Here is an 18,217-nt window from a genome sequence, read left to right as displayed (position 1 = left end):
AGCACCCTTGTAGCTGGGGCGTCCCTGGCCTGCAGCTGCCCAGGAGCCCTCGCTGTGGGCTCTGCCCTCACGCTGCCCCCGACCCCCAGCCTTGCCTCAGCCCCTGCTTGTCTTTGTGCTGGGACCCAGGGAGCCCCCTACCCTCCTGCAGAGGAGTGTGGGGCCGGGCAGGGAAAGCCAGGCCAGAGATCCGAGGGGTGGCATTTCAGTCAGGCAAGAACAACCCCAGCCCCCCCAAAAAGCACCTCTCCCCTTGGCAGTTCTTGGTAACCTTTATTGCAAGACAAAGCCCCAGTGAAAGGCAGCTGTTAGCTACCATCTCCCTCCCCCAACAGCTCTGTCCCGTCCGACCGTTCAGAGAAAACAGCACCTAGCACTGGCTGCGGCCCTCCTGCTGCCTGGACGGCCGCAGACACAGGACGGCCCCTCTAGGCCGAGTGGCCAGGCCCACCCCGAGGGAAACCGTGTGGCTAGGAATGTATGAAACCAACCGGAGAAGGCCCTGGAGAGTAACCCGCCAGGAGCAGCTGCACCCGACTTCCTGGCAGAGGGGGAAATGGGTTGTTTGTACAGCACCTCACGCTCTGGGTCCTGGGCCATGACCAAGGGGCTACAGTAATGCAAGATCTCTAGGCCTTAGGGTCTGGCTCTGAGCAGACTGCAGCCGAGGTGGGAGCAGCACCCCCGGCTGGCAAAGCACCAGGTTTGAATCTTGTTTCCCTTCCCCTTTTTCCCCTACAACTTACTGAGTTGGGCATCAGCTTCCTCTAGCGTCACTGATGCTGATTATTTACATAGCTCTGGTAGTATCCTAACCCCTTCCCCAAGCCAAGGGCCCTGCCCACGCAGAGACCCGCTGCACGAGGGCAGGCACTGCCCCACAGTGTCCCGCAGGGGCTCTAGTTCTTTTCCAGGCCAGTGACGTGCAGCCTCCCCGGCAGCAAGTCTTGCTGTGAGCAGGGATTCCACAGATGCCATGGGCCTGCCCTACCTGAGCAACCGTCCAGCATCGTGGGCTCTGGGGCCCCGAGTTCATCAGTAAGGCTGGGAGGCGGAATTGGGGGGGTCCCATCCCATCCCCCTGGCAAAGCATGAGGTAACACTCTGGGCAGTCGTAGGGTTGGGAACCACAGGGCAGGCTGCGCTGGTGTGGGTTTGGCACCTGTTGCTGGCGTGTCAGGAACACTGATTGATGCTGGGCACGAGAGCAGGGCGTTATCCTTGATGGACCAGGGGGAGCCTTTCTAGGCACTGTGGGGCAGGGATCAGGCCTCACGGGATATCTCACGCTACAGGCTAACTCGCCGTAGCCTCCCTGTGCCCTAGGGGCAGGAGCCCAGGCCCACGTCTAACTTCCTCTCCCCCGCTGGCTCTCCAGGGGAGTTCTGGCAGGGCAGTGCTGAAGGAGGTGGGCCTGGTTAGTGTTGGTTTGTAAAAGCAGCTATTCCCATCCCACTAGCACCCTGCACAGGGCGAGTTGGAGGAGAGACCTTGATACGTGAGATCAGTGGGAGTTTGGCTTCACCCCCTGCCTGGGAGGGAGGTCAGTGTCACTGGCCCCATTTTACAGATGGGAAACTGAGGCAGAGAGCGGGGAAGTGACTTGCTGAGGGTAAGGAACAGAGCCCAGCCCTCACTCTGAGCCCCAGCCTTTACTTAATACAGTTTTGTAGTAGTAGCATCTGCATAGATTAACCCTTTCCTAGCGTCCTTTCAGTCTGGAAAGTGCTCCAGGCTCATGAGAACAGGTACCCGGGTCCCAGCATGCACTGCTCAGGAAAGCGAGTACCATTTATACCTGCCAGACGTCACTAGCCCCCAGGGAGCCTGAACCAGCTGCATGCCCAGGTGCTGGTGAAGTCAGGCCACCCTGGGCCCTCCGTCAGAAAGATGCAGCATGAGAAGGTGCAGTTAGTTTTGCTTGTGCCATTGCACCAAGCCCAGGTAAGTCCCGTCCCATCCCCCCACCATGGGAAGGTGACAGAAATGGGGGAAATCAGCGTCACTCCCTGCAGGGGTTCTGGGCTACCCTGGTGTTTTCCAGCCTCCCCAGCATGCAGGGAGGCTAGTAATGCTGCTGGGTTGGTAGGTCACACATCCAGCAACCCCCCTTCATAAGGCAGCCAGGGAGAGCCTCAGCTGGGCGAGGGCTGGAGACTCCAGGCGTGAGGAGAGAGTCCTCCTCTGGAGGCAGAGGCCAGCCCCACTCCCCTCTGTCATGGCTGGTGTCCTCCCCTCTCAGCTCCGTGGCTCACTGTGCCCTGCGCCCCAAGGCACTGTCGTGTTAGAGGCAGCAAAGTCCTGGTGACCTTGGACCTTCCAACTCAGCTCAGCTCAGGGCTGTCAGCAACTGGCCACAAACTGAAGCGGACTGCAGCCCACCTGTGGGGCTACAGGTCCTAGCGTGCCACGCTAGGCAGGAGCCTCAGCTGGGCATGACATACCGAGACCTGGAGTCCCTCCGTATTAATGATGTTTGGGCCCTCCCGCACCACTTTACCGAGCCCTACGGACATGAACCACTTAATCTCCACAGGCCCCAGGAGCGGAGTCAGATAGTTATCCCCATTTTACAGGTGGGGAAACTGAGGCACAGGATCGGTCAGTCAATGGCCTGAGGTTAGTAGCAGAGCTGAGACTCCCAGCCCCAACCTCATGTTTCTGTGGCAAGTAAGATGCTGCCTGTCAGGCAATCCGGACAGGGCCATTTCACTCTCCGGCAGCCCGGAACAATGGAAGGGTAAGACAGCTGGGGTGCCTGGCAAGAGTGCATGGCAGGGGCTGACCATGACTCCCACCCCAGAGCCTGGGATGGGGCTGGGGGGGGGGGAATTAACTGAGCACCGGTTGTATAACCCCCTTCAGACTGTGCTACAGGCGTAAGGTTGCCAGGTTCCTCGCCAGTCCTCCTGGCAGACAGTGGCTCACTTCCACCTGGTGACCTCCAGGCTCTCATGGCAGGCACTCCGAGCCTGCAGCATGTTCCCCTTGGCCACCTCCTGCTCCTGTGGGCTCAGGTGATGAATCACCATCAGGTAGCGATAGTTGCACACCCGCCACCTCACGTTGTGCTTGGCAAAGCGCGCACTGGATTTCACCCGGATCCCAGCCTTCTCAGCCAAGATGCCCACATAGGCATCTTCCACCGGGATGGGGTGGACATGTTCTGCTGCCCACAGGATCCGCTCAACGGCATCCAGAGACAGGATGTAGCCGATGCCGCTGGCGTATGGCGGGTATTCGTCTGGGCGGTAGTCTTGCCTGGAGACGTACCATTTGCTGGAAGGCTCTCTGATGACCTGCCGCTTTTCCCGGGAGAAGAGGGACCCTGCATACAGACCCGTCTTAATAGTGTTGTGCTCCAGCAGGAACTCCGGCAGCCGGTCTGTGTTGACGAAGCAGTCGTCATCCGTCTTTAGAATGTAGCTGGGCCGGCACCGCTCGGCCACCCACTTAAACCCATGCATGACCTTCAGGGTGAGGTTCCGATAGGTGTCCTGATAATTCCCAATCAGGATGTCCCCAAACTCCTGCTGCTCTCTCTGGATGCCGTGGGCTACCCCAACGTCTGCGGACTGGCCGACTAAGAACACGGACTGCCATTGGTTTGCTGTCTGTCCCTCGTGGGCAGCCCAGGTTCTCCTGATCACTTGCCTGGGCTCTGAATTCCCTGGGGCTGAAGTCACGAGGATCAGGAGCAGCTGCCCAGGCTCACAGCGAGGATGTGTGTGAGAGCTGGTGAACAGAGATGGAAAGTCCACGCCCCTCTGGGCAGATTCGATGGCCCCAAAGCGAGACCTTCGGGGCAGCTTCCCTCGGAAGCTGGGGAAGCGACTGGAAAGCTGCCATCTCTTCTGGACATCAGCTGTCATGACCAGCAGGCACCAGAGCAGGATGAGTGAGAGAAGGCCGCTGACACAGATCAGCCCTTTTAAGCCCCACGGATGCATCAGTGCCATGGGAGAAGGAAACAACAGGCATTGTAAGCACGACAGCTCCAACAATTATACCAACCCTGCCTGGCTAGGGAGAGAAGACAAGGCAGGGAGGGAATTCCTCAGCACCATGCATCCCTCCTGCCCCACTGCCTGTCAGCTGCAGGACACGGACGGCGAGCCTGCGCAGGAGAGCCAGGGAAGCACATGGAAGAGGCTTTACTTAGCAGGGTCACTGGCCGTTTCATGCATGTGCTGCACCGGAGGGTAGGTGTGGTGGAAAGGTCATCTGGAACATGCACGGGCAAAGCAGCCAGAAAGGACACTGTGACCTGGCTACTGCCGGAGGGCAGGACACACAGCTCACACCAAGTCTGGATCATTGCTGTTCAGTGAGTACGGGCTCCTTTCATGCTGGGCTGCAGAGCCCGATCTGACAGGAGCATCCAAACCCAGCCCCCACTGTAATTCTTGGGCCATGAATAGTTCTGAGCGGATTCGGTGCACGTCAGATGAATGCTATACGGAGTGCAGCTGATGGTCTCCCCCTGGGCTGGGACTAGGGGGCTTTGAAACACTGCAGGTCCTGGCAGAATCTCAGGAGCTCCAGTTACTCCTTGCAGTGTCTTGTTCTGGGCTTTGTCCCACTGCACTCTGGCTTTGCTTCCTGAGAGAGAGGGAAGAAATGAAACTCCTGAGTTTGGAGACCTTATGTTCCCAAGCAGAAGAGCCTGCATCTTCAGGCCAATAGTTACTACAGGCCCCAGATACTATAATGGACCAGAGATTCTCCTGCCCTAGCCAGAGTGAGATCAGAAGTGGGAGAATTCAGCCAGAGACGCTCCAAGGGATCCTATGTGTTCTCTTCCCCCTCACCACAGCTCTTCTCAGAGTTCTCTGGGTAACTGTAGTAATAAACAAATAATCACCCATTCCCGCCTGTCTGAGGAGCTCAAAGCACTTTACTAACATTAACCATTATGTTCCTTTGGTACGAGGGACAGGATCGTCACTCTGACTTTACAAATAATCACCCATTCCCGCCTGTCTGAGGAGCTCAAAGCACTTTACTAACATTAACCATTATGTTCCTTTGGTACGAGGGACAGGATCGTCACTCTGACTTTACAAATGAGGCCCATTGTGGCAGGATGTCAGAGAAGGTCAAGACCAGGAATGTGGAGTCCAGTTGTTTTATGAGAAAGGGATCCTGAGCTCAGTCACATGGGAAGGGAAGGAACCATTCCAGCTCCAGGCGCTGTCTTGCCAAAGCCACAATGGGTTCTCCCTCCTCCCCCTCCAGCATGGCTGCTTGGGTGGGACAGTGCAACCACATGTGTTGGGAGGTCTGGCCTGATTGCTGTCTGGGCTCCTGCCCTTCCAAATAGCACCTGCATGCAGGTCTCCCATATTGCCCCTTACACCGGGGAGGTGTTTGCAGGAAACACGCACAAAACCACCTCATTGCCTCCTGCAAATGCCCCTTTGCCAGGGAAATGCTTGGCAATGATTAGGCTACTGCTGTAGAGAGCCCACAGCCTGTCATGCTCACCAGTACCATCTGTTTCGTTATGCTCCCGTCTCTGCCTGCATTCATCTCTTGTCACTTGTCGTATTCCTTAGACTGTAAGCTCTTTGGGGCATGGACCTTCTTTTTGCTCTGTCTCTACAGTGCCTAGCACCGGGGGGTCCTGCTCCAACACTGGGGCTCTCCCACCCACTGAGCGGTTCTGTTGCTCTTCTCTGAGCTCCCCAGAGGGAAGAATTTCTCTGGTATAAGGTGGGCAAAGTGGAAAGCAACAGTTCATGGGTGGTCATGCGAGAGCCACATTCAGAGGCAGCATCAGTTCTGTGGGGATGCCTTAGTGGCCCAGAGATTCAGGGCAGTCACATCAGATGGGGAACACCTGTCTCATTTCCTACCACCTCTCACTGCCGGGGTCTCTCAGCCATTCCAGTGGCCCAGGCTTCTCCCACCCCCTGCCGAGTTGCTGAGATTATCCTCCCGTGGATGGCTCTCCGGAGCCCTGACTCCCCTGCCCTCCCTCCCACTCGCCTGTTCGCTCTCCTCCGCATCACGGGTGTTACAGGAAATGGCTTTACAGGTGAGGCCCCCCCAGACTTGCCCCGTGCCCCCCTCTGGGCTCAGCGCTGCGCCCCAGCACCTGTCTGTTGGGGGGCTGCAGCAGAGTCACTGCCGGGAGCCCTCCCGGCCCTGCCCTGGGGCTAACCACTGGGGCTGCTGCCTTAGGCCCTGGGCCTGGCGAGACTGTCACAGGCTGGGTGCAAGGGAGGAGTATCCCCAGCACCGCTGCCCCCAGCCCAGCCCCTGCTTGACTCTTTGCAGCAACCTGCTCCCCCAACCTCTTCTTAGTCCTCCCCCCCAGCCCTCCTGCTCCCCCCTTGGCCCCAGCACCTGCTTGGCTCTTTGCAGCACCCTGCTCCCCCAACCTCTTCTTAGTCCTCCCCCCAGCCCTCCTGCTCCCCCCTCGGCTCCAGCCCCTGCTTGGCTCTTTGCAGCACCCCTGCTCCCCCAACCTCTTCTTAGTCCTCCCTCCCCAGCCCCCCTGTTCCCCCCTCGGCCCCAGCACCCCCCCCAGAGCCTGCTTGGCCCTTCCCAGCACCCCTACTCCCCCAACCTCTTCTTCATCCTCCCTCCCCAGCCCCCCTGCTCCCCCCTCGGCCCCAGCCCCTGCTTGGCTCTTTGCAGCAACCCTGACCCCCCACCCTCTTCTTAGTCCTCCCTCCCCAGCCCTCCTGCTCCCCCCTCGGCCCCAGCACCTGCTTGGCTCTTTGCAGCACCCCTAGCCCCCCCTTGGCCCCCCCCGCCCCGGCTGCAGGCTCGCGGAGCTGTCCCGGGGTGGACGGAGACGGGGTCTTGGGGGGGTGTCACTCGGCCCCTGCGTTACTTACGGGACACGCTCCCCGACCAACCTTTGCTCCCGCTCGAGTGACTGACAGCGCTGGACGACAGCCAATGGGGGCCCGGCGGGCCCGGGATGGGCGGAGCCGGAGGGAGACCGAGGAGGAGCGGGCTGGATAGGGCGTGGTCTCAGTGAGTCTGGACCAATCCAAGGAGAGTCCGAGGAGAAGGGGCGGGACGTGGGAGCATTGACCAATCCGAGGTGGCTCCACGGGTCTGGGGCGGGGTTAGAGTGTCCCGGGCCAATCCAGGGAGGGTTCTCAGGGCAGGAGGTGGAGTCCTGGGAAGTGGGCGGGGCCTGAAGGAGGGTGGATCAGATTAGTCTGAAGCCGGCCCGCGCGCTTCAGACTAATGAAGGTCAGAGGGGGGCGGAGCTTCACTATTGCCGCGCCCGTGGCCAATCAGAGAGCGGGCCGGTTGTTGTGGCGCGTTTTGGGCGGGAAGCCGGGAGGGCGGTTGAGCGGCCGTTGGGCGCGCGCTGGGGCTGAGGGGGCGGGGCGGACCCGCCCCAGACGTTAGGGGCGGGTGGGCGAGGGCTGAGAAGAGCGGGGGGACCATGTGAACCCGTGTGGGGTCTGCCCCAGTCCAGCCAGGGGCCTGTCGGGGGGTACCCCCCACCTCACCCCAGCACCCCCCCAAGGCTGGCAGGGCGCCCCGGGGGCAGGCATGCGCCTGCCTCAGACCCCCTGCTGCTCCGGCTTGTGAAGGGAAATCCGCCCCCCAGCTGCTGGAGTTCTGTGTGGGGCCAACAAGCACTGCACAAGGGTGTTGCCGGGCCCGAGGGGGCAACAGGGTTCGTTGCCCGGTGTGCGTCACACCAATAGACACACCAGGGTGGGGACGCCAACCACGTTTAGTCGAGATCTCGAAAAGGCACTCAGGAGACCAGCCTGTCTCAAATCAGAAGTGCAGCACATACAAGCTAGTTTCCCATTTTATAGTCCAAGCTGTTTGTGTGCAAGCCTGTGTTCTGTTCCCCCCTCCCCTCCCTTCCCGACAGTGGTTACAGCAGGCAGTACATTGTGGCGTGTTAGAAAAGTTCTCGTCTGGATGTTTATCTTTGGCCTTGCAAGCTGAGACGTAGTAGGCCTCTCCCTCCCCCTTCTTATCACTACTGCTTCTGCTAGTGTGAGCGAAACTGCAGCTGTCTGCTAAAAAAGCTGACCGTTACATATTCTGCTTCATCGTTTAGGCTGTTAGCATGGGGGCTGGTTAAAGTTCACAAGATGGAGTTACTGTGGCTCACTTAGACCCAGAGCAGGGGGGTTTCATCGGCACTTATGGCCTTCCACCCCCCCAAGTTATCTGGTAACTATGTCTAGTGATGCCAAGAAGGGGGATCCAGGGGATATCATGTACTTAGATTTTCAGAAGGCCTGAGATGAGGTCCCTCAGCAAAAGCTCTTAAGCAAAGTAAGCTGAGAAGAGGGAAGAATCATAGAATATCAGGGTTGGAAGGGACCTCAGGAGGTCATCTAGTCCAACCTGCTGCTCAAAGCAGGACCAATCCCAACTACATCATCCCAACCAGGACTTTGTCAAACCTGACCTTAAAAACCTCTAAGGAAGGAGACTCCACCACCTCCCTAGGTAACCCATTCCAGTGCTTCACCACCCTCCTAGTGAAATAGTGTTCCCTAATATCCAACCTAAGCCTCCCCAACTGCAACTTGAGACCATTACTCCTTGTTCTGTCATCTGCCACCACTGAGAACAGTCTAGATCCATCCTCTTTGGAACCCCTTTTCAGGTAGTTGAAAGCAGCTATCAAATCCCCCCTCATTCTTCTCTTCTGCAGACTAAACAATCCCAGTTCCCTCAGCCTCTCCTCGTAAGTCATGTGCTCCAGCCCCCTAATCATTTTTGTTGCCCTCCACTGGACTCTTTCCAATGTTTCCACATCCTTTTGTAGTGTGGGGCCCAAAACTGGACACAGGACTCCAGGTGAGGCCCAGTGGTGAGCTGGAGCTGGTTCCCACCAATTCGCAGGAACCGGTTGTTAGAAGCCCTTGTTCCGGGACAACCGGTTCTGAAAGGGCTTTTAAATTTAACAAAAGCTTCAGCAGCTGTCCACCCCGGCCCCAGCCCCAGCTCACTTCCCCCTCCTCCCCTGAATGCTCCGCCCCCCATCTCCCCCTCCCCTGCCTCCCGCGAATCAGATGTTCACGGGAAGCCTGCAACAAGCAGCAGGCAAGTAAGCTGAGGCGGGGGGGGGGGGCGTGAGGAGGGCTCCAGGGAGGCGTGGCGCTGCCCAGTCTGGCCCCGGCTGAGCGCCAGCGGCGCCAGCCAGGACCCACACCGGCCCTGCGGCACCGGCCGAGCACCCCCGGCTCCAGACCCGCGACTCTGGCCCCAGCGACTCCGGCCCGGCTTGGGCCCCGCGGCGCCGGTCCTGGTCGAGCAGCTCCAGCCCGGCTCGGGCCCTGCGGCGCTGGTCCTGGTCCTGGCTGAGCGGACCTGGTCCTGGCCGAGTGGCTCCAGGCAGCGGGGTAAGGGGGCAGGGAGCAGGGAGGGCGTGTTGGAAGAGGGCAGGGGAGTTGAGGGGGATGGATAGGGGTCGAGGCGGTCAGAGGGCAGGGAACAGGGGGATTGAATGGAGGCAAGGGTTGCGGGCAGTCAGGAAGGAGCAGGGGTTGGATGGGGCAGTGGGGGGCAGTCAGGAGCAGGAGTTCAAGGGGAAGTCGGGGACAGAGAGAAGGGGTGGTTGGATGGGGCAGGGGTCCCGGGGGGGGCCATCAGGAATGAGAGGAGGGGTTGGATGGGGCAGCAGGGGGCAGTCAGGGGACAGAGAAGGGACAGGAGTCCCCGGGGGGGCACGACCCCCTCGTGGGGTGAGGAGGAGGGAACCTGTTGATAATATTTTGGCAGCTCATCACTGGGTGAGGCCTCACCAATGTAAAATAGAGGGGAATAATCACATCCCTCGATCTGCTGGCAATGCCCCTACTTATACAGCCCAAAATGCCGTTAGCCTTCTTGGCAACAAGGGCACACTGCTGACTCATATCCAGCTTCTCGTCCACCTAATCCCTAGGTCCTTTTCTACAGAACTGCTGCTTAGCCAGTCGGTCCCTAGTCTGTAACAGTGAATGGGATTCTTCCATCCTAAGTGCAGGACTCTGCACTTGTCCTTGTTGAACCTCATCAGGTTTCTTTTGGCCCAATCCTCTAATTTGTCTAGGCCTCTCTGTATCCTATCCCTACCCTCCAGCATATCTACCACTCCTCCCAGTTTAGTGTCATCTGCAAACTTGCTGAGAGTGCAGTCCACACCATCCTCCAGTCCAGATCATTAATGAAGATAATGAACAAAACCGGCCCCAGGACCAACCCTTGGGGCACTCCGCTTGAAACCGGCTGCCAACTAGACATGGAGCCATTGATCACTAGTCGTTGAGCCCGACAATCTAGCCAGCTTTCTATCCACCTTATAGTCCATTCATCCAGCCCATACTTCTTTAACTTGCCGGCAAGAATACTGTGGGAGACCGTATCAAAAGCTTTGCTAAAGTCAAGGTATAACACATCCACTGCTATTCCCTCATCCACAGAGCCAGTTATCTCGTCATAGAAGGCAATTAGGTTAGTCAGGCATGACTTGCCCTTGGTGAATCCATGCTGACTGTTCCTGATTACTTTCCTCTCCTCTAAGTGCTTCAGAATTGATTCCTTGAGGACCTGCTCAATGATTTTTCCAGGGACTGAGATGAGGCTGACTGGCCTGTAGTTCCCTGAATCCTCCTCCTTCCCTTTTTTAAAGATGGGCACTACATTAGCCTTTTTCCAGTCATCCGGGACCTCCCCCAATTGCCATGAGTTTTCAAAGATAATGTCCAATGGCTCTGCAATCACATCCACCAACTCCTTTACCACCCTTGGATGCAGCGCATCCGGACCCATGGACTTGTGCACGTCCAGCTTTTCTAAATAGTCCTGAACCACTTCTTTCTCCACAGAGGGCTGGTCACCTCCTCCCCATGCTGTGGTCATCGCCTGACCCATTAAGACTTCATGGGGTGAATAGCCATGGACGGTTTTTGTTGACCCCATTGCCATAAGGACATATGGCAACTTCATGTCTCAATCTTTCCCATGCACCTCAATGAGCTTCTGCAAAGCAGTCTTAAGGGTACAATTAGCTCGTTCAACAATCCTTGAGCTCTGCGGATGGGCGCTTTTTGATATTGAGGGCAATACATAATGTTTGAGTCAGTTTGCCTACTAAATGGGGCCCTCTGTCAGAGTCTATCTCTGTGGGTAAACCAAATCTGGAAAAGGTCTGTTCCAGTAAAACCCTCACGGTTGTAGTCGCTGTTGCATTCCTAGTCGGGTCCGCCTCTATCCAACGTGTGAACACATCGATGACGACCAGACAATACACCTGTCTCGATTTTGGGAGTGGTCCAAAAAAATCTATTAGAAGTCTCCTCCAAGGGCCCTTGGCTAGGTGCTGTAACGAAGGACGCTTCAGCGGTCATGTGTCCACAATTGTTCTCGGCGCAACGCAAACAGGATCTTACAAAGTCAAAGACTTCATCTTTTATGTGTGGCCACCAGGCTACTTTGAGAATTAGTTCTAACATCTTGATGCTATTAAAATGTCCCTGTTGATGTGCTAGTGCAATTAACTCTCATCTCAGACTTCCTGGCATCACTAGGATAGGTAACTCCTTTTCAGATGAAGCCTTTGTAGCCACGATCAATCCTGCTGAATTTTGATGGATGTTATAACCCTCACAGGTTCCTTCCTGCAAGAAAGACTTTAATGTTTGATCCTGACGTTGCACAGATCATCAGACTCTTCTGCTGCAAGCACAGCTAGAATAGCTACTAGTTCTTCAGCCTGTGCTGATGGGGGTTTTACTGTTCCTTGAGGCATTCTTCCGGTCCCTTCCTAGATCACAGCATACCCTGCCACCGGGCGTCCATCCAGATAATAGGTGCTGCCATCCACCACCCATACAGTGAGTTGGTTCTGATTTACTTCTTCCCATGATGTCAGTACAGAAAAAGGTGATTGTAACAATGGTTGCTCTGATGGCAGTGGACACTCGTGTTCAGTACCTTCAGAAATCAAGGCATAAGGTTGTACCTCCATATGTGAAATTTTCTCAGTGGTTATATCTCAATTTATTAAACTTAACGTCCAACCCGCGAGCCTGGGAGAAGAGATGCGTCCTTCATTTATTTTTCCCAAGATGACAAATCTGACAAGGGTGTGGCAAGTTCTAACAACCACCGGTGACATTCCTGTCAGATATTCCCAGTGTCTAGTGCCCAAACTAACGCCAATACTTCTCACTCACAGAAGGTAAATCTTCCTTCTACCTCACTCAATGTTTTGGATGCATAGGCAATAGGACATAGATTACCTTCTTAATGTTGTAGTAACACTGCTCCAATGCTGGTGGGTGGTGTAGCCAGCTGTAAATAATATGGAACTCCTGCTTGAGGGTAGGCTAACGCTGGCGCTAATGTTAGTGCTTGCTTCAAGGTGAAAAGGCTTGTTGTTCCTCAGCTTCCCATTTCCACGGCACTCCTTTTCGTAGCAGCTGGTATAAAGGCTTTGCTATGCCTGCATAATTTTCAATGAACTCCTTTGAAAAGCGGGTAAGTCCTAGGAATGACCTCAGTGCAGTGACGTCTTAAGGAATGGGTAGCTTTGTGATTAGCTACACCCGCTGTTTAGCCGGAGTTTTTCCTTTTTGGCCCAGAGTGATTCCTAAGTATGAGACTTGCTGCTTCACTAGCTGGACTTTTTATGGGTTGATTAAGAAACCGGTGGTCTGAATGGCCTGGATGAGTTCTTCTAAAATGTGTAGATTCTCTTCCTGAGTGCTGGCTGCCACTAAGATGTCATCTACATAGCACAGAATCTGATTACGATGGTTTAGTGCTTTACACATGGCAGATATCTTTCTATGAAAAATGGTCGGGCTGTTATGCAGTCCTTGTGGAGTTCTTGTGAAAGTTAGCTGTTCGTCATCGAATGTTAAAGCAAACTTGTGCTGATCTTCCTCATGGATGGGAACGCTGACGAAAGCATTTGCTAAATCAGTAACACTAAACCATTGAGCCCCTCTATGACATTGCATTCTATATGATTTTATGAAAGTATTCTGATGACTGTGAATTTAATGTAACTAAAATATGCTTCATGCAAAAGGTCTCTTGTAAGGTATCATTACGAAGCTTATAATCTATTGAGTGTGGTCATCCTATTTGTATAAATGTATCACTCTTGTATCTGAAACTAGAAATATGAAATATAACTCTGAGGGCCTATTGTACTTACGCAAAGTGTGGGCCATTAATGGTGGTTTGGAATCTTGAAGGCTTCCATCAACCAGGACAATTGACTGGATGGCTTTGTTTGCAGGCAGGCCTTCCTGTGAGTCAGGCTGGGAGGAATGAAGGCTTGGGTCTTACAGTGACATGTGATCATGTCACCTGAACTGGAATCCATCTTTAACCTGGTGCTTTTCCATTCAGAAGGAGGGGTGGGAACCCAGAGGGACAAAGGATTACCGCCTTATGCAAAAGATATATAAGTGGGTGGAACAGAACAAAGGGAGGGCCATCATGAGAAATCCCCTAGCTACCACCTGAGCTGGAACAAGGGCTGTACCAGGGGAAAGGATTGGGCCCAGACTAGGAAGGCGTCCAGTCTGTGAAATAAACTTATTGAAACATCTCTGAGGATGAGATTTTATCTGTATTCAGTTTTATTGCTGTACTAGGCTTAGACTTGCGTATTTTATTTTATTTTGCTTGGTAATTCACTTTGTTCTATCTGTTACTACTTGGAACCACTGAAATCCTACTTTTGGTATTTAATAAAATCACTTTTTACTTATCAATTAACCCAGAGTATGTATTAATACCGGGCGGGGGGGGGGGAGGGGGCAAACAGCTGTGCATATCTCTCTATCAGTGTTATAGAGGGCGAACAATTTATGAGTTTACCCTGTATAAGCTTTATACAGGGTAAAATGGATTTATTTGGGGTTTGGACCCCATTGGGAGTTGGGCATCTGAGTGTTAAAGACAGGAACACTTCTGTTAGCTGCTTTCAGTTTAAGCCTACATCTGTTAGGGGACATGGTTCAGACCCTGGGTCTGTGTTGGAGCAAACTGGTGTGTCTGGCTCAACAAGACAGGGTGCTGGAGTCCCGAGCTGGCAGGGAAAGCAGGGGCAGAAATAGTCTTGGCACATCAGTTGGCAGCCCCAAGGGAATTTCTGTGATCCAACCCATCACACCCTCCATCTACAGTGGCCATCAACTCCTGATATTTTGCAACCACAGGAGTGAGTTCAGGTGTCGCCTTGTTTACCTCTCTAAAATCTACAGTTAAGTGCCATGACTTTCCGTCAGACTTCCATACCGGACAGATCGGTGAATTGCAAGGGTTACTGGTGGGCTTCAATACCCCTTGCTCCTTTAACGATTGAATGGCCTGACGAATCCTGGGTACTGCCTCCTCTGGGAACCGGTATTATTTAATCAGACAAGGATCAGGCCCTAGGATGCTAACTGCTTCTTTGATCGGCCCACATTGCAGTTTGTGTCGAGCAAAAGCCTGTGGTATTTCTGGATAATGTCTTGCACATCTGGATCCTGAGGAGCTGTTGATATTCCTCTAATGCCTGAATTGCTGCCACCCTGTTTGATGCAGGATCTGAGACTTGAAACAGCCTTTTATTTGGTAAGTCACTGATGACCTGGAGTTTGCGTAAGATGTTACTCCCTAGCATGCCTGTTCCATCTAAGTGATGCAGGCTCACTGATGTCATTACAGCCAGTGATCCTATACTGCACCTTTAGGGTGGTGTGAACTTGACCACTCTCCCACCTTTGCCCTCATAGTCCTCAAGTATCTGCTGAAAGTCTACAGGTACAAAGGTAACAACCGAACACTTAGCAACACAAATTAACGACTACGGCTCTTCCTGTGTCTATGAGCCATTTGGCAGATTTTCCCAAACACTCCGGATACAGACATTATGGTAGTAGTCTACCCCACTGATCTTGACCAATATTTACAATAGTAGGGGTAGCCATCTTATCCAGGCTTAGTCACAGTAAGTTGGGAGGAGAACCTTCTCCTCCTTGGGCCACCTTTTGTTGATGGGCCACCAATTTCCTGGTTAACTCTGGAGTGGGTAATCCATCAATATTGCTTTATTTTCAAAAGATAACAATTGGTTCCACACTAGTCTCCTAAACGCCTTATGGTCATTCTTTGGCTTAGGTGGACCATATTGTTTCTGTTTTCTAAACTGTTCTCTAGAAAACGTGCCCTTTTTACGCTGGAACGAAGGGCTACTGGTTTTAGACTTTTGTTTAGGACTATTACCCCCCTGTATCTTATGGAATGAGATTTCGCAACCTTTTTGCCTTTGGAGTTGCCAGTGAATGCACCACTTTGCAATTCATACCCATTTCGAAGTAGGAGCTCCAATTCCTTCACAGAAAGAGACTGGGGATCTAAAGGTCCGACTGCTATTCTAATTGCGGGATTCAAACCCTGAATCACCGACTCTTTAAATTCCCCTGTTTTCCAGCTACGAGCACCCGCTATTAGGTACAAAATCTTTTTGTGGCTGATACAACTTTCAGGGTGTTCTTCAGACATCTGCCGTTCTGAGTAAAATCTCCCAATGACGCTGCTTCAGGGGAAAATTTTTTATACAACTCACTATAGATCTCAACGGGTTCGGTTATGCTCACGGCCTGAGTTTCCATGGGAAGGCCCAGATAATCCTCTGAGAACACCTTGCTTTCTTTACGGGCCTCACTACTTTTCCCAGTGTGATCCTCTCTAGTCACCACAGCGGTGGTTATGGGTTCTAGAGGGCTAGGCTCCTCTGTCAAGTGGGGGGCTGATGGTATTATTTCTTCCTGATGATGTTGCTTATATGATTCAGTCCCCCTCTTCCTTTCACATTCTTCCTCAGAGCTCCCTTCAGAGTCACTATTGTCATTGGGGAGTGGGTCCGATCTAATGGCTGCCACTACTCCCCTCTTGCTCATTAACTTAAATCTTTGCCAAGCCTCCCTTCGTTGGCATGTCACATGTTCAACTGCTCCCCCAGCACCTGCTTGCATTGGTTTCATAAGCTGCTGAAAGACTGCTTGCACTTCCTCATGTTGGATGGTTAGGGTTTTAATTTCCTCCTCTCTGTCGGCTAGAAGGTCGGTCAGATCTTGTTCCCGCACCGTTAGCCTCCCCACCTGCGTAGAGCATGCTACACTTTGCTCCTGTAGAGAGTCTATCTTGGACTGTAATTTTCCAATCTCAGCTTCTTTGGCTGATGTGGCTGATGTCTGGGTTTTGGCCTCTGCTATTATGGTGTCCTTTTCAGCAACTACCTTGATTAACTCCTCGGTAACCAACAGGAAACCATACAGCAGGGGTGGGCAAACTTTTTGGCCCAAGGGCCACATCGGTGTTGCGAAACTGTATGGAGGGCTGGGTAGGGAAGGCTGTGCCTCCCCAAACAGCCGGGCCCCTACCCCCTATCTGCCCCCTGCATGCCCCCCTTAGAGCCACCAACCCATCCAACCCCCCCTGCTCCTTGTCCCCTGACCTGCCCCCTCCCGGGACTCACGCCCCTATCCACCCCCCGGGACTCCACAACCTACACACACACCCTACTCCCTGTCCCCTGACTGCCCCGACCGCTATCCACACCCCTGACCGCCCCCCCCCAGGATTCCCACACCTATCCAACCACTCCCTGTCCTGACTGCCCCCCGGAACCCCCTGCCCCTTATCCAACACGCCCTCCCCCGCCACCCCCTTACCATGCTGCTCAGAGCAGCAGGAGCTCGCAGCCCCGCTGCCCGCACTGCCTGGCAGGAGCGGCAGGACAGAGCACTGGAGGCATGGCGTGCTGAGGCTGCGGGGAAGGAGGGACAGCAGGGGAGGGGCTGAGGGCTAGGCTCCCCAGCCGGGAGCTCAGGGGCCAGGCAGGATGGTCCCGCGGGCCGTAGTTTGCCCACCTCTGCCATACAGCATGGCTCTTTTCTGGCTTCTGTTTGAGGGCTTTGGCCGCCTACCGATGAAACCAGACCATTTAGATTGGAAAATTGTCCAATCCTCCCTCCCATGTTCCCTCCTTCCACGGATTGTCACCTTTGGCCATTTTCTGGATCGCAACCTCCAGAAGCAACCCTTGCATCTCCCTCTGTGATCTACAATTCGCCCACGCGCACCGATTGTAATAGAACTACGGCGAATCACAATGTGGGGTTACCGCCGCTGAGGATAATCGGGATGCGAGTTGTCCCACCAGCAGGCTTCAGGCCGCTCCCATTGGAGCTATGGGAGCGTGAGTGGTTCCCCGGCACACTGGCCTCTGGTTCTGCTTTACAGAGTGGGGAGTGCCCACTTCCTCAAGCTGCGCCGAACGCTGCCCTGGAGCGCCACCTACTGGCCCCTTCACGGTACACAAAATGGCACCAAGCCCTGTCAGGCTCAAGCGTCCCTCAGACCCTGAGCTTTGGCCCCAGAGAAACCCTTCCCTGGTTCCCTATACTCGGACTCTTATCCCCGAGGTCTCACTACGAGACAGGCCGCCTTAGAGTGTTCAACCGCGGGTAGCTAATCCACCAGTTGCCTCCCTAATCGGCCCTCCCCTCCTGGGCCTGAGTCCAGCTGAGAGTATGGGACACTGACAGTTCCCTAAATGGCGCCTTGCACCAGAGCTGTCCTGGAGTCGTTCCAGCGACAACCCTCGGCGGACTGCCCCATGAGGTCTCAACAACCCAGGCTGCTTCCCTAGGCTGATCAGCTCCAAAACTCCTTCTGGTAACTGATCCCTGTTTCTCTGACTGCCGGCCGCCTTGGCTTGCTCTGGTGGAACCACCGATGTCTGATCGCCGACTGCCTACCGTCTCCACCAACGGTCGAAACCCGCACATGCAGTCTGGGGTTGACGCACTGCAGACACACTCCACTCACTCTAATCCGCTGGGATTTACTGTTCAGTATAACGCAACCATAAAAGGGTAACTTAAATAGTAGAAGGGGAGGGAAACCTTATCATGGCTTAATTAATTATTAACCTGAGGGTCCTGCCAAGGTCACCAGTACTGTTAGGTTATTAGTCTTTATTATTTCAGGATTTCAGGACCCTTCTTTCGGAAGACTGCAGGGAGCTAACAGAAGTCTTCCAAGATTCTGTCAGTACAGACCATCTACCAGAGCTTATCCGAACTAATCACAGAGACCACGACTTAAACAATCGATTCTTTATTAACTAGGGAATTAGGACTAGGATAGGCAAGAAGGGAATGGGGAGGGAGGGAGGATTAATAATACTGAACAGATTTTATAACCCTGCACTCTTTCA

The 18,217-nt window shown here is 54.2% G+C and overlaps 1 protein-coding gene and 1 long non-coding RNA gene across 7 annotated transcripts in view; one reads left to right on the top strand and one right to left on the bottom strand.

The window, feature by feature from the left end:
- Positions 1-1,637: 1,637 nt before the first annotated feature.
- On the bottom strand, positions 1,638-17,863 carry LOC101935596 (beta-1,3-galactosyltransferase 5-like). 6 transcript variants are annotated; one of them, XM_065598595.1, is made up of 2 exons: positions 17,757-17,863; positions 1,638-4,602 (listed from the first exon to the last, which is right to left on the bottom strand). In XM_065598595.1, exon 2 carries the CDS (start codon positions 3,957-3,959, stop codon positions 2,925-2,927), a length of 1,035 nt encoding a protein of 344 aa, XP_065454667.1. In that variant the 5' UTR covers positions 3,960-4,602; positions 17,757-17,863; the 3' UTR covers positions 1,638-2,924. The 6 variants fall into 6 exon arrangements, with proteins under 6 accessions (XP_065454667.1, XP_023963667.2, XP_042697345.2 ...); XM_024107899.3 differs by lacking the exon at positions 17,757-17,863 and adding an exon at positions 6,849-7,005; XM_042841411.2 differs by lacking the exon at positions 17,757-17,863 and adding an exon at positions 6,870-6,961.
- The window catches only part of LOC135984174 (uncharacterized), a 29,295-nt gene continuing 28,142 nt past the window's right edge, over positions 17,065-18,217 (top strand). Inside the window, exon 1 of the long non-coding RNA XR_010602070.1 lies at positions 17,065-18,047. This is a non-coding gene — a long non-coding RNA (uncharacterized LOC135984174). The remainder of the gene's footprint in view (positions 18,048-18,217) is intronic.

Source organism: Chrysemys picta, chromosome 6 (genome assembly GCF_011386835.1).
Source record: "Chrysemys picta bellii isolate R12L10 chromosome 6, ASM1138683v2, whole genome shotgun sequence".
In the NCBI taxonomy this organism is placed as follows: domain Eukaryota; kingdom Metazoa; phylum Chordata; order Testudines; family Emydidae; genus Chrysemys; species Chrysemys picta.
Note: the sequence above shows the minus strand (reverse complement) of the source record. Positions and strands in the feature narration are given on the sequence as shown.